Source organism: Procambarus clarkii, chromosome 93 (assembly GCF_040958095.1).
Source record: "Procambarus clarkii isolate CNS0578487 chromosome 93, FALCON_Pclarkii_2.0, whole genome shotgun sequence".
Classification (NCBI taxonomy): Eukaryota; Metazoa; Arthropoda; class Malacostraca; order Decapoda; family Cambaridae; genus Procambarus; species Procambarus clarkii.
Genome location: NC_091242.1, coordinates 12,223,960 through 12,238,609, shown reverse-complemented (window position 1 = coordinate 12,238,609; position 14,650 = coordinate 12,223,960). Strand labels below are relative to the sequence as shown.

The 14,650-nt window shown below is 41.1% G+C and overlaps 1 protein-coding gene across 1 annotated transcript; it reads right to left on the bottom strand.

Moving 5' to 3' along the window:
* Positions 1-4,426: 4,426 nt before the first annotated feature.
* LOC138359848 (mediator of RNA polymerase II transcription subunit 15-like) lies at positions 4,427-5,287 on the bottom strand. The gene has a single exon (XM_069319557.1). The coding sequence runs from the start codon at positions 5,285-5,287 to the stop codon at positions 4,427-4,429; it is 861 nt and encodes a 286-aa protein (XP_069175658.1).
* Positions 5,288-14,650: the final 9,363 nt, after the last annotated feature.

Below are 14,650 nucleotides of genomic sequence, written 5' to 3'. Positions count from 1 at the left end.
TATATACATATATATATACATATATATATACATATATATATACATATATATATACATATATATATATATATATATATATATATATATATATATATATATATATATATATATATATATATATATATATATATATATATATATATATATACGAGACTGAAAACTCACACCCCCAGAAGTGACTCGAACTCATACTGCCAGGAGCAACATAACTGGTATCTACAGGACGCCTTAATCCGCTTGGCCATCACGACCGGACATAAGCAAGTGATAGCCGAAGCTATTTGAACCACTGGCAAATACGCAACTGGTATCTACAGGACGCCTTAATCCCCTTGACCATCAGGACCGGACAGAAGGAAATGATAGCCAAAGCTATTTGAAGCACTTCCCCGCCGGCACTCGGGTGGTAATCTTGGGCATAGCATTTTATCAAATCTCCTCATTTCTGGGGACCATATAGTCCTGGGGACCATATAGTCCTGGGGACCATTCAGGCATGTTCGCATTTGTGTTCTTCACGTGTGCCCTAAAGAATGAGGTGATTTGATAAAATGCTATGCCCAAGAGCTGAAGTTCAATCCAATCAAGCATAACTAGGAGCACAAGGGCAATGTGAGGAGATCATGGGCATGGGAAGGAGAACACGACGCAAGGGGAGAACAGGAGTAGGGAATACTTACGGAACACAATAATGGTAGCGACGTGCCAGAGGTTGAAGGGTCTGGGCATTAGCGCCTCCTCCATGTTCTCCAAAGTGTCAATTGCCAAGGTGTACAGTCTGTGTTTCTCCAGCTTGGTCGCTGCTCCAGCTCCTGGCTCCTTCCTGCTGCCCATCATCCTGCAATATCCACAGTACCGTTAGTGATGCATTATCCAGCTGCTGTCTGCATCATGCTGCCAATCATCATAACTTATTTATTAATTCCATTAGTGGAGCTTTCAATCTATGTTCGGGGCGTAATTACCTTGATAGCATAGGTGTTATCTCTCATGGTATTATCTTACCTGATGACACCGGAGATACAGTCTATCATGGTGTTATCTTACCTGATAACTCTGGTGATATAGTCTCACATAGTGTTATTTTACCTGCTGACACTCATGATAAAGTCTCTCATAGTGTTATCTTGACACTGACACTGACCTGACGACACTGGTGATACAGTCTCTCATGGTGTTATCTTACTTGGAGAAACAGGTGATACAGTCCCTCACAGTGTTATCTTACCTGATGACACTGGTGATACAGTCTCTCAAGGAAGTTAGACCGTGGCGCTGACAGAAGGCAGACATGATTTCATTGGCTGGCAGCTTGTCATTGTCCCCCGTGGGAAAGAGCACCACGCTTGACGTTACCCTTGTAGGCACCAACTTCAGTCGATGGTAAAGTTTTCTCCACGGAATAAACTGAAATTGTGTACAAGTAAAGTAAGGCAAACGAGTCAACAATATGACAAATAAAATATAAATTTCGAAAAAGTCACATTTTTTAATACAGTTAAACATTTAATACAGTTTTAATACAATCTTCATTTGTTAGGTTTTTTATACCCAAATTGAAATTCAAGCAATTAGAAAGCTTCAACATACATTTTTAAATATTTATCTCGGGGTTCTTAAATTTACTGTAGGTTTATATTACTCACCACTATGTTGTATCATTAAGCATAGAGATGTATTACTCACTGTATTATTATATTACTCACCACTATGTTGTATCATTAAGCGTAGAGATGTATTACTCACTGTATTATTATATTACTCACCACTATGTTGTATCTTTAAGCGTAGAGATGTATTACTCACTGTATTATTATATTACTCACCACTATGTTGTGTTACAAACCGTAGGGTTGTATTACTAACTGTAGGATTATATTACTCTCCAGTGTTGTATTACTAACTGTATGATTATATTACTCATCAATGTTGTGCTACTAAATGTTGAAATGTATTCTTAATGGTAGGATTATATTACTCACCACTGTGTTGTGTTACTAATTGTAGGGTTGTATTACTGACTGTAGGATTATACTACTCACCACAGTGTTGTATTACTAACTGTAAGGTTGTATCACTTACTGTAAGATTATATTACTCACCACAGTGTTGTAATACTAACTGTAGGGGTGTATTACTGACCGTGGGATTATATTACTCACCACAGTGTTGTGTTACTAACTGTAGGGGTGTATTACTGACCGTGGGATTATATTACTCACCACAGTGTTGTGTTACTAACTGTAGGGGTGTATTACTGACTGTAGAGATTATATTACTCACTTCTGTACTGTGTTACTAACTGTAGGGGTGTATTACTGACTGTAGAGATTATATTACTCACTTCTGTACTGTGTTACTAATTGTAGGGTTGTATTACTGACTGTAGGATTATACTACTCACCACAGTGTTGTGTTACTAATTGTAGGGTTGTATTACTGACTGTAGGATTATATTACTCTCCAGTGTTGTATTACTAACTGTATGATTATATTACTCATCAATGTTGTGCTACTAAATGTTGAAATGTATTCCTAATGGTAGGATTATACTACTCACCACTGTGTTGTGTTACTAATTGTAGGGTTGTATTACTGACTGTAGGATTATATTACTCACCAGTGTTGTGTTACTAACTTTAGGGTTGTATTACTGACTGTAGGATTATATTACTCACCACAGTGTTGTATTACTAACTGTAAGGTTGTATCACTTACTGTAAGATTATACTACTCACCACAGTGTTGTAATACTAACTGTAGGGGTGTATAACTGACTGTAGAGATTATATTACTCACTTCTGTATTGTGTTACTAACTCTAGGGGTGTATTACTGACTGTAGAGATTATATTACTCACTTCTGTATTGTGTTACTAACTCTAGGGGTGTATTACTGACTGTAGAGATTATATTACTCACTTCTGTATTGTGTTACTAACTCTAGGGGTGTATTACTGACTGTAGGATTGTTACTAACCACAGTGATGTATTACAAACTGTAGGGGTGTATTACTGACAGTGGGATTATATTACTCACCACAGTGATGAATTACTAACTGAAGGGGTGAATTGCTGACAATAATATTATATTTCTCACCTCAGTGGATAAAAATAAAAAAAAATATGTATTTGTTATATATATATAAAGAATTACACCAAGTCGTTCGCACTCACCTGAGTACTTCGATAGTCGTTGACATGTAAATCTCGTCCTAACCACACACTCTGACCTCGATAAAGCACTCAGGCGAGTGCGAAAGACTTGCCGTAAATCAATATATAAATTTCACAAATTTCACAGTGTTGTTTTTATCCTATATTTTAATGTCTGTGAGAAGACATCACCGTTACTTACTCACCACTGTGTGGTATTACTAACCGTAGAGTGATATTGCCCATCAAAGTGTTCTATTACTCATCGTAGGTTTGTATTACTCATCGTAGGGTTGCATTACTCACCGTAGGGTTGTATTACTCACCGTAGGGTTAAGGATGACTGTGTACCAGTAACGACAGACACGAGCATCGACGGTCAACAGGTGAACTAGAGGAACTTGTGCAAATACCATCTCCAGCACCTCTCTGGGCACGCTCACCAGTTCTGAACACATCCTGCAATAGTTACATGTTCACCACTTCCGAACAAATCCTTCAATTGTTACATGTTCACCACTTTCGAGCACATCCTGCTATAGGTACATGTTCACCACTTTCGAGCACATCCTGCTATAGGTACATGTTCACCACTTTCGAGCACATCCTGCTATAGGTACATGTTCACAATGTCCGAACAAATCCTTCCATAGTAACATGTTCACCACTTCCGAACAATCCTTCAATAGTTACATGTTCAAAACTTCTGAACACATCCTACAACAGTTACATGTTCACCACTTCCGAACAAATCCTTCCATAGTAACATGTTTACCACTTCCGAACAAATCCTTCAATAGTTACATGTTCAAAACTTCCGAACACATCCCTCAAGAGTTGCATGTTCACCACTTCCAAACACACCCTACAAAAATTATATGTTCACCACTTCCGAACACATCCTACGATAGTTACATGTTTACCACTTCCGAACACATCCAATAATAGTTACATGTTCAACATTTCCGAACACATACTGCAATAGTTACATGTTCAACATTTCCGAACACATACTGCAATAGTTACATGTTCAACATTTACGAACACATACTGCAATAGTTACATGTTCAACATTTACGAACACATACTGCAATAGTTACATGTTCAACATTTACGAACACATACTGCAATAGTTACATGTTCAACATTTACGAACACATACTGCAATAGTTACATGTTCAACATTTACGAACACATACTGCAATAGTTACATGTTCAACATTTACAATTCAGTTTCAAATGAGAATTTCATATATACTGAATATTTATGTTTATGAATAATAATTGTGTCGCTGTGAAGAGGTATAGTAAACAATGATCCTGGGATATGCAACATGAGCCCAACTACAACCAGGTATATTGCCTTGGCCCATCTGCTCTGGCCCAGGTATATTGCCTTGGCCCATCTGCTCTGGCCCAGGTATATTGCCTTGGCCCATCTGCTCTGCCCCAGGTATATTGCCTTGGCCCATCTGCTCTGCCCCAGGTATATTACCTTGGCCCATCTGCTCTGCCCCAGGTATATTGCCTTGGCCCATCTGCTCTGCCCCAGGTATATTGCCTTGGCCCATCTGCTCTGCCCCAGGTATATTACCTTGGCCCATCTGCTCTGGCCCAGGTATATTGCCTTGGCCCATCTGCTCTGCCCCAGGTATATTGCCTTGGCCCATCTGCTCTGCCCCAGGTATATTACCTTGGCCCATCTGCTCTGCCCCAGGTATATTGCCTTGGCCCATCTGCTCTGCCCCAGGTATATTACCTTGGCCCATCTGCTCTGCCCCAGGTATATTACCTTGGCCCATCTGCTCTGCCCCAGGTATATTACCTTGGCCCATCTGCTCTGCCCCAGGTATATTACCTTGGCCCATCTGCTCTGCCCCAGGTATATTACCTTGGCCCATCTGCTCTGCCCCAGGTATATTACCTTGGCCCATCTGCTCTGCCCCAGGTATATTACCTTGGCCCATCTGCTCTGCCCCAGGTATATTACCATGGCCCATCTGCTCTGCCCCAGGTATATTACCTTGGCCCATCTGCTCTGTCCCAGGTATATTGCCTTGGCCCATCTGCTCTGTCCCAGGTATATTGCCTTGGCCCATCTGCTCTGCCCCAGGTATATTACCTTGGCCCATCTGCTCTGGCAGATGGGTCTGGCTGTTTCACAAAAATCCATGCAGCCATCCCTGGAGGCTAGACCGTGAATGAAACTGCATAACATTATATTAGATCTAAGTTGCTGCCTCCGACCGCCAGTGATCTCTTGGAATGGAGCGGCAGGTTATGAACAACTATATAACTCAGGGCTCACGGAGCCTCAGTGAAGAGAATATCTCGATATCATCCTGGAGGCTCCTAAATATTTATATGGTCGTCATTTTTTAATATTTTGTAAAGACACGTGATCTGTCTGAAGGAGGTTGTGGAAATATTGAGATGATATGATGATTTTGATATGATATGATGATAGTCGTGATGGGACATCAGTCACAGTACACGTTATTATATATGCTCTTAATTTAGAACTTAAGCAAATAATTAGCAAATCCACAAAGGCCGTGATGAGGGTTCGAACCTACGCCTGGGATGATCCCAAACGCTGCCTTAGTCGACTAGGCCACGACATGGTGTATTCAAATGAGGGTGAAGAGGTAGAACAGTTTGTTATCAGAGCCCGAGTGCATGGGGGGAATTGTGTAATATCCTGGTTTGTGTCTCAGAGAGGCTGCAGGATCCGTGTGAAATAAGTGGAAATCCTAGTTGCAATTCTTTGGACCCTGTCGTGGACTAGTCGACTAAGGCAGCGTCTGGGATCATCCCGGGCATAAGTTTGAACCCTCATCACGGCCCTTGTGGCTTTTGTTCATTTGATGCATTACGCTATTGTGATTTCTGTGTGTATTGGGCAAATAATATTTTTATTATTTCTCATCAACCACATTTGTTTTTCTGTAACGTGGCAGGGTTAGATGTTGAGTTTAAGGCCTATCAACTGAACGAGGATTAATAAGCCCGTGACGCTAGCTTACTGACCAACAATCGAGTATACATTAGGTCTAAATACTGGCCATAGCCCAGGACTAAAGTAAACTCTTAGTGTATATATCAACAAATGTTGTAAACCTCTAGTGTAATACAGAACGCAACAATTGTGTGTTATTTTGTTTTAAAACAATAGCACCTCTCGCGCCCTTTTTCAGTCGGAGCAAATGGCCGGAGTTGGAAAACATACATGTTTTTTGAAGATGTAAATATTTGTCGCACACTTTTTTCATGTATGATAAAAAAACAGGGGTAGGCAGCAATTCCCATTTAAAAACAGTGGTGTAAATTTTCCATAAATGATTGATAAAACAATTTTGTTTCGTTTTTCTGTCAGCTTGAGTAGGACTTATATAAGATTACATAGTCAAACAAGTATGAAACATTACTGTCGCACTTTATTGTCGTGCCATTTAAATAATGACAAATTGAAGAGTGGCATTACATGGTGATTCAGAAAAAGCTCCTGCTTCACACAGCTTCTAGACCACTATGACATGGCCTTAGCTGCCATGCCATAGTGGTCTATGACATGACAAAGGGTACATTACATCAAGACGTTGATATAATGTATACAGATTTCTCGAAACCGTTCTTCAAGTTTGACCATAGTTATATTGCATACAAAATGCGCACAAATGGAATTACTGGCACAGTGGGAAGATCTATCTATAATTTCCAAACGAACATAAGCTAGAGTGTAACCAACAAAGTAATATCCGAATCAGGCACCGAGATAATCTCAGCCTCCCCCTCCCCATGGGCACTGTGCTTCCTCCAGTAATTTTTCTCATCTTTTTATCGGACACAGACAAGGGCACAAATTACAGTACAGAATTGTGCTTTGCAGACGACATTAGGTTTTTTTGATAGACAATAAAGAGAACACAACAAATCTTTAAACTGGTTTTAAATCAGGCATCAGTAAATAACGTGCAGTTCAACGTAGATGTGTTCCACTTCTGCTTCATGGAAAACGAAAATATCAAAACGGGAACCATATATAAAATGCAGTCAAATCACTAAAAGATCACACACAGAGGCGACACGTCACCGGACGAACACACAGTTGGTGAACTGTGATACGCGCAGTTCCACGCACGCACAGATAGTGCACAGACCGAGGCATCTATGGTACCTGCACCATGTTGCGCAGAGTCAAGGTTCGCCTCCGAGAGGACCTCATTCTCACTACGGCTGAGATCTTAGAAAAGGTCTTTACCCTCGGAAATGTCTCACCAGATGACATCGTGGAGACCAGAGAAGGTGTTCACCTTCTCCAGCGACAATGACCTGGAGAAACTTTTCGCCGCCTCCACCACGACCACCCTGCTAGACGCCGGCCTCACCCTCACTCCTCCTAGACGCTACCTGGCGGACAGGACTGTGTTTGCAAAACACATCAGCGCATGGATCTCCGACCGCAGCGACGACGAAATTCTCGCCAGCATCAATTCCCTGAACCCGACGCTGACCGCGGTAGTGGCCAAGATCAGCACCAACTCCAACAACACCCGCAGACCCACACTAAAAGAGACCTTCACCAGCGACCCACGCCAAAGAACACGGCCTTAAGTGCGCTGGAATTTCGATTCCACCTGCCCACGTGACCAAGGAACGATACACGGAGCTCCGCCAGTGCTTCAAGTGCTACCGGTACTCCCACTACACCAGTAAGTGCACCGAGCAAGTGCAGAAATGCACTATCTGTGCCCAGGAGCATCACTACACAGCCTGCACATCTTCCCATCGACGCTGCCTACTCTGCAATGGGTCGCACACTGCAGTTTCACTTGACTGTCTCTACCGGCAGAAGGAAATAAAAAAGATGATGGAAAGCACAACCTCAATTCAGCTAGCCAAACCGCCTATGTCTGCTTCCCCGGCCTTGCCCGAGAACACTGGGGAAGCTGCTGCAGTTACCACCCTCCTACCGGTACTTCTACACCTCGCCGACAAATTGGCGGGCAACGATGTCAACCTATACGTCCACACTATCAACAGGCTGCTCACCACAAATGGACTTCCGACGGTGACGGTACCAGGTGATCTTCTCCCAGCTCCTCTACCTGGGACCGGCCCGGCGTCCGACCCCGCAACAGGACTCACAACCAGCCCGGAAACAGGGACGCTACCCACACTGGCTACCCCTATCAACGAAGAGACCACATCCAAAGACGACAACGGACCACCCGAAACTCCCACACCCAACACTAAGAGGCTCTCCAGAGCCGCCACCAACGCCGATGAGAACGGCCTTACGACCGACGACGAAGACGACGACGAAAACAAAAATACTTGCTATGTGCTGTTCATTCCACACAGAGAGTTTAATGGCAACGCACACACCAGACGACAATTGGCCAAAAGATGCAACAAGATAATCAGCCAGAACAAAGACCCGCACCCCATGTATGTCCACGACCACACCATGAACGCTTACACTGATCTCACAATACTGAAAAAAGAATTCCGCGACCCAGAATTCCACCGGAAATTCCCAGACGGACAAATTCAATTCCTCGAAAAGGACGACGATCCTGATGGTACCAAACTACCGAGGTTGCTCTGTTCAAATATACAGCGTCGCTTTGCACATTAAACTGCAACATGGCGACTAGATTGATGATTGATGAAGATTAAGCCACCCAAGAGGTGGCACGGGCATGAATAGCCCGTAAAACTGGCGACTAAGCCTCCTGCGGGCCATAAAGTGCGAGCGACCAGGAAGATCCCATCCATCCACAGATCCCAAGTACCAACTATTGGTGCTGGTAATGGCTCCAAAAGGCCTCCACTTACGGGCTATTCATGCCCGTGCCCCCTTTTGAGTCGCTTAATCTTTATCAATCATCAATCAATCACTAAAAGATCTAAATAATTTAAAAGAATTGGGAATAATCTTGTCGCATGATCTTACTCTTAAAGAAAACGATAAAGTAACTGTGAAAGAAAAATTACTGGCTGGATAATTAAAGCATTTTAACATGAAATGCCAGGAAAGTGATGATACTTTTAAAAACGATAATGGTTTCTAGGATGGAATATTATTGGACAACAACAGCCTCATTCCAACCAAGAAAAATTGCTGACTTGGAGAATGTGCAAAGATTTTAACTGTCAGAATTCACTCAATAATTTTCTAAGCTGTTGGAACCACTTAAAATGTTTATATCTGTATTCCCTAGATCGCAGGTTTGAGAAATATATCATAATTTTCACTTAGAAAATTATGGAAAATAGAAGAGCGAGAGGATCTTTATCTGTTATATGTTTCCTTATATGTTATCCTATAACACCACATGAGACCAGGATGCATGGCAGTAAATGCTAAATAACTCGGCTGAGAGAGAATTCAGTCACTATTAACAACGTAAAACATTTCAACATTCTTCCTCTAAGCGTAAAAAGCATAACTAGCCAAGCTCACATAGTGTTCAAAAGAGAACTTCATAAAGATCTAAAAAAAAAACTTGATCAACTGGGTTATGATTCATACGTCTGTTGCGAGCAGCTGAGTCTAATAGTCTAGTTGTTCAGACTATCAACCAGGAGACCTAGTTAGAGGCTAGGCCGGCGGGGACGTCGCTCCTCAGAATTAGCCCAAGGTAACCCCATATTAAGGCGGATAAAGTTTTTCTTTGTATTTTGAACCGACTACGTCTGTCGCACCAACAAACATCACAAGTTAACGACAGCATCACAGCACAAGTAGATTGGGGAAGGGTGCGCATCTGGATACAAGGAGGAAGTAGGATGCAGACATACCGTTGTTTTAAATTTAGCTATTCAGAACGAAATGTCCATGTAGCACGGGCTATAGTGAGCCCGTAAGCAGACATCCCCCTGCCTTCCCTTATTCTACCTCCAACCCCCCCCCCCCATCTTTGGAAGTAAAATGAGGGAAGGAGAGAACAGAAACCGGTGTAGCGGACCTTATGAATCTAGAACCTCGGGTATGTCGATGGATTTGTTTGTTTTTAATGTTGTTAAAAAATTTTACTGTTGTTAACAGTTTTTACTGTTGTTAACAGTTTTTACTGTTGTTAACAGTTTTTACTGTTGTTAACAGTTTTTACTGTTGTTAACAGTTTTTACTGTTGTTAACAGTTTTTACTGTCGTTAACAATGACACTTAATCTGGTGAGTGGGACGCGTGTCAGACTAAAAACTAATTAGGAACCTTCCATGTGTTGAAATTAAAAAAAAATTATTTTTGTTTTCATTTTATAGGTAAAAGTTAGAGGTGACATGACAGAGGAGTACAAGTGGTGAATGGGCATATAATGGTGGATAATAGTAAGGTATTATATATTTCAACACAAAATGAAAGAAGAAACAATGGATATAAATAAGATCAGTTTAGATTGCGGAAAGACCTGGGGTAAATACAGGATTCGAAGCAGGGTGTTAATTTGTGGAACCGACTACCTGGTAATATAATAGTTGTGAGACCACAGCTCGTATCTTGCAACTCTATCATTACCTAGCCTTAAAACGTTACATTTATAAGCATGAAACTGCATCTGCCAATCTTTTGACCATTTAAAAACCCTATTTAGATAATCTTGAAGTGATAGTGAGTCTTTTTCCGAGTTTATTTCCCTCCCGATTTTTGTATCATCCGCAAATTTGCAAATATTCTATTTTAATAATATTTAGGAGAGACTTGGGAAAATACTGGATCGGTAATAGGGTTGCTGATTTGTGGTTTGCAAAATTGCCGTTGATACAAAAATCGGTAGGGAAATTATCACAGAAAACACTCATTATCACTATAAGTGGATCTAAATAGGGTTTTGAAATGGTCATATGGTTAGCAGATGCAGGCAATGAGTCACAATAACGTGGCTAAAGTATGTTGACCAGACCACACACTAGAAAGTGAAAGGACGACGACGTTTCGGTCCGTTCTGGACCATTCTAAAGTCGATTGAGTTCTCACAATCGACTTGAGAATGGTCCAGGATGGACCGAAACGTCGTCGTCCCTTCACTTTCTAGTGTGTGGTCTGGTCAACATTAGCAGATGCTGTTTAACGCTCATAAATGTAAAGTTCTGAGGCTAGGTAATGATGATAGAGTTACAAGATACGAGCTAGATGATGTTGAGATTGCGAAGTCGTATTGCGAAAGGGATCTGGGAGTTATGATTAGTAAGAATTTAAAACCAAAGCATCAGTGCATGAATGTTCGTAATAAGGCAAATAGGACACTGGGATTTATTAATAGGAGCGTTAGTAACAAGACACCTGGTGTTGTTCTTCAGCTATATCTTGCTCTGGTTAGGCCCCATTTAGATTACGCAGTTCAGTTTTGGTCGCCGTACTATAGAATGGATATAAATTCACTTGAACGTGTCCAGCGTAGGATGACTAAGTTCATTTCCCAAATTAGAAATCTTTCACATGAAGAGAGATTAACAAAGTTTAAATTGCATTCACTGGAAAGGCGAAGAGTTAGGGGTGGCATTATAGAGGTTTACAAGTGGATGAATGGACATAACACAGGGGATATTAATAGGATATTAAAAGTATCAACACAAGACAGAACACGAAACAATTGGTATAAATTGGACAAGTTTAGATTTAGGAAACACCACGATGGGCTCACCATAGCCCGTGCTACCTGGAACCTTTTGTTCTGAGTAGCTGAATCTAAAACAACATTTAGGAAACACTTGGGTAAATACTGGTTCGGTAACCGGGTTGTTGATTTTTGTTGTTGTTGTTGATCGGTAATTGAACCAATTACCGCGTAACGTGGTGGAGGTGGGGTCCCTCGATTGTTTCAAGCGTGAGTTGGACATGCATGTGAGTGGGATTAGAACATAAGAACACAAGAACAAGGTAACTGCAAAAGGCCTATTGGGCCATACGAGGCAGCTCGTATTTATAACCACCCAATCCCACTGATATGCATGTCCAACTGCATGGATTAACTTAAACTCTACACGATCGTCCTTCGCATTCTAGTAAGTTTATATTCTCTTTATAGTATGGCGACCAAAACTGAACTGCTTAATCTAAATGTGTCCTAACAGGAGGAAGATATAGCAGAAGAATAACACCCGGTGAATTATTACTAACACTTTGATAAATAAATTCCAGTGTTTTATTGGCCTTAGTTCGAACATTTATGCTTTACATTTTCTGTTTCAAATTGATACTAATCCCAGACCACATGCAAGTTCCCAATTCCCAGACCACATGCAAGTTCGAACTCCACCATCACACATTTTGATTAACTCCTCCCACTCACCCTCTCGGTAACACATCTGACTTGTACTGAATTTACTTACCTATTGTATTAGAGGCTGAGCAATGTCTACCAGAGAACTACTGAAGTCCTTGAACACCCTCGAGGACACAGGATTCACTCTCTAGGCTGCTGGTTGAAATGGTGTGCGATGTCTCACTGAGCACTGCTGAAGTCTTTGATCACCCTTGAAGACACAGGATACACTCCCTAGGGTGCAGGTTATAATGGTGCCCCGATGTCTCACTAAGCACTGCTGATGTCCTTAATCACCCTTGAGGACACAGGATTCACTCCCTAGGGTGCTAATGGCAATGTTGCCGCCGTAACACAACCTCTCGTCTATGTGTCCTCAACTAAACTGACTCTTGCCCTCATGAGCAAGGTTCCCAAATAATACCCCAGCCAATTAGTACCTGACCTACTTATGAGAAACCGTTTGATTGAGCAGCACTACACTCACCTTATCCCAAGAGGTTCCAACCTGGATATAGAGTTCTTACATTCATATACATGCTGTTATAACCAAAGACACATACCCACATTACTGATTTGTATAGTCCATTTACCCTTCTCTTAGCACTCGAAAGCAGTGATCCTTCGAACGTTTCCTTTACAAATATGTTAATCAAAACATGAATTCTATTTGATCTAGCAGATTGTAACTTCATGAAATATGTGGATAAAATTAATATTTTGACCGATTGTCTTATGTATGATTCATTGCCCTGTGTTGCAGTGAATATGAGCAGCATTCTCTCTGTTGTAAGAATTAATTAATTTAATTATTTTGATTAGGCAATATTGTATATATATATTTTGTCCATGAAGAAGTAAATAATAATTAGAGGTCGGTGGTGGCAAGCCTCTCTGCCAGGTCCGATCTCCTGTTCCTGTAAGTGACCAATCCCAAACATTACTCATGTCATTGTAGTTACATTATTGAGTAGACCTATTAGCAAAATAGTTCAAGTATACGGAAATAATATAATGCATCCAAGAAGGATAGAGCAGCATTGACGATTTCTACCCTAGGTTACAGGTAGGTCCAGGCACCTGAACAGATTCAAATAGAATATACATAATATCCATATAGTACATTACAAATCAATTTACATTATGTCAATAAGAACATAAGAACAAAGGTAACTGCAGAAGGCCTATTGGCCCATACGAGGCAGCTCCTATTTATAACCACCCAATCCCACTCATATACTTGTCCAACCCGCGCTTGAAACAATCGAGGGACCCCACCTCCACAATGTTACGCGGCAATTGGTTCCACAAATCAACAACCCTGTTACTGAACCAGTATTTACCCAAGTCTTTCCTAAATCTAAACTTATCCAATTTATACCCATTGTTTCGTGTTCTGTCCTGTGTTGATACTTTTAATACCCTATTAATATCCCCCCGGTTATGTCCATTCATCCACTTGTAAACCTCTATCATGTCACCCCTAACTCTTCGCCTTTCCAGTGAATGCAACTTAAGCTTTGTTAATCTTTCTTCATATGAAAGATTTCTAATTTGGGGAATTAAATTAGTCATCCTACGCTGGACACGTTCAAGTGAATTTATATCCATTCTATAATATGGCGACCAAAACTGAACTGCATAATCTAAATGGGGCCTAACTAGAGCAAGATATAGCTTGAGAACCACACCAGGTGTCTTGTTACTAACGCTGCGATTAATAAATCCAAGTGTCCGATTTGCCTTATTACGAACATTTATGCATTGATCCTTTTGTTTTAAATTCTTACTAATCATAACTCCCAGATCCCTTTCGCAATTCGACTTCGCAATCTCAACACCATCTAGCTCGTATCTTGTAACCCTATCATCATTACCTAACCTCAGAACTTTACATTTATCAGCATTAAACTGCATCTGCCAATCCTTCGACCATTTCAAAACCCTATCTAGATCAACTTGAAGTAATAGTGAGTCCTCCTCCGAATTAATTTCCCTACCGATTTTCGTATCATCGGCAAATTTGCAAATGTTGCTACTCAAACCTGAATCTAAATCATTTATATATATTATAAACAACAGGGGTCCCAGGACAGAGCCCTGAGGCACCCCACTTACAACATTTTCCCACTCTGACTTGACTCCATTTATACTAACTCTCTGTTTCCTTTGGTATAGCCATGCCCTAATCCAGCTTAATATAGCACCCCCAATACCATGAGA

Coding starts and splice junctions, on each gene's coding strand:
- LOC138359848 (XM_069319557.1), bottom strand. CDS start 5,287: ATGGGCCAAGGTAATATACCTGGGGCAGAGCAGATGGGCCAAGGCAAT.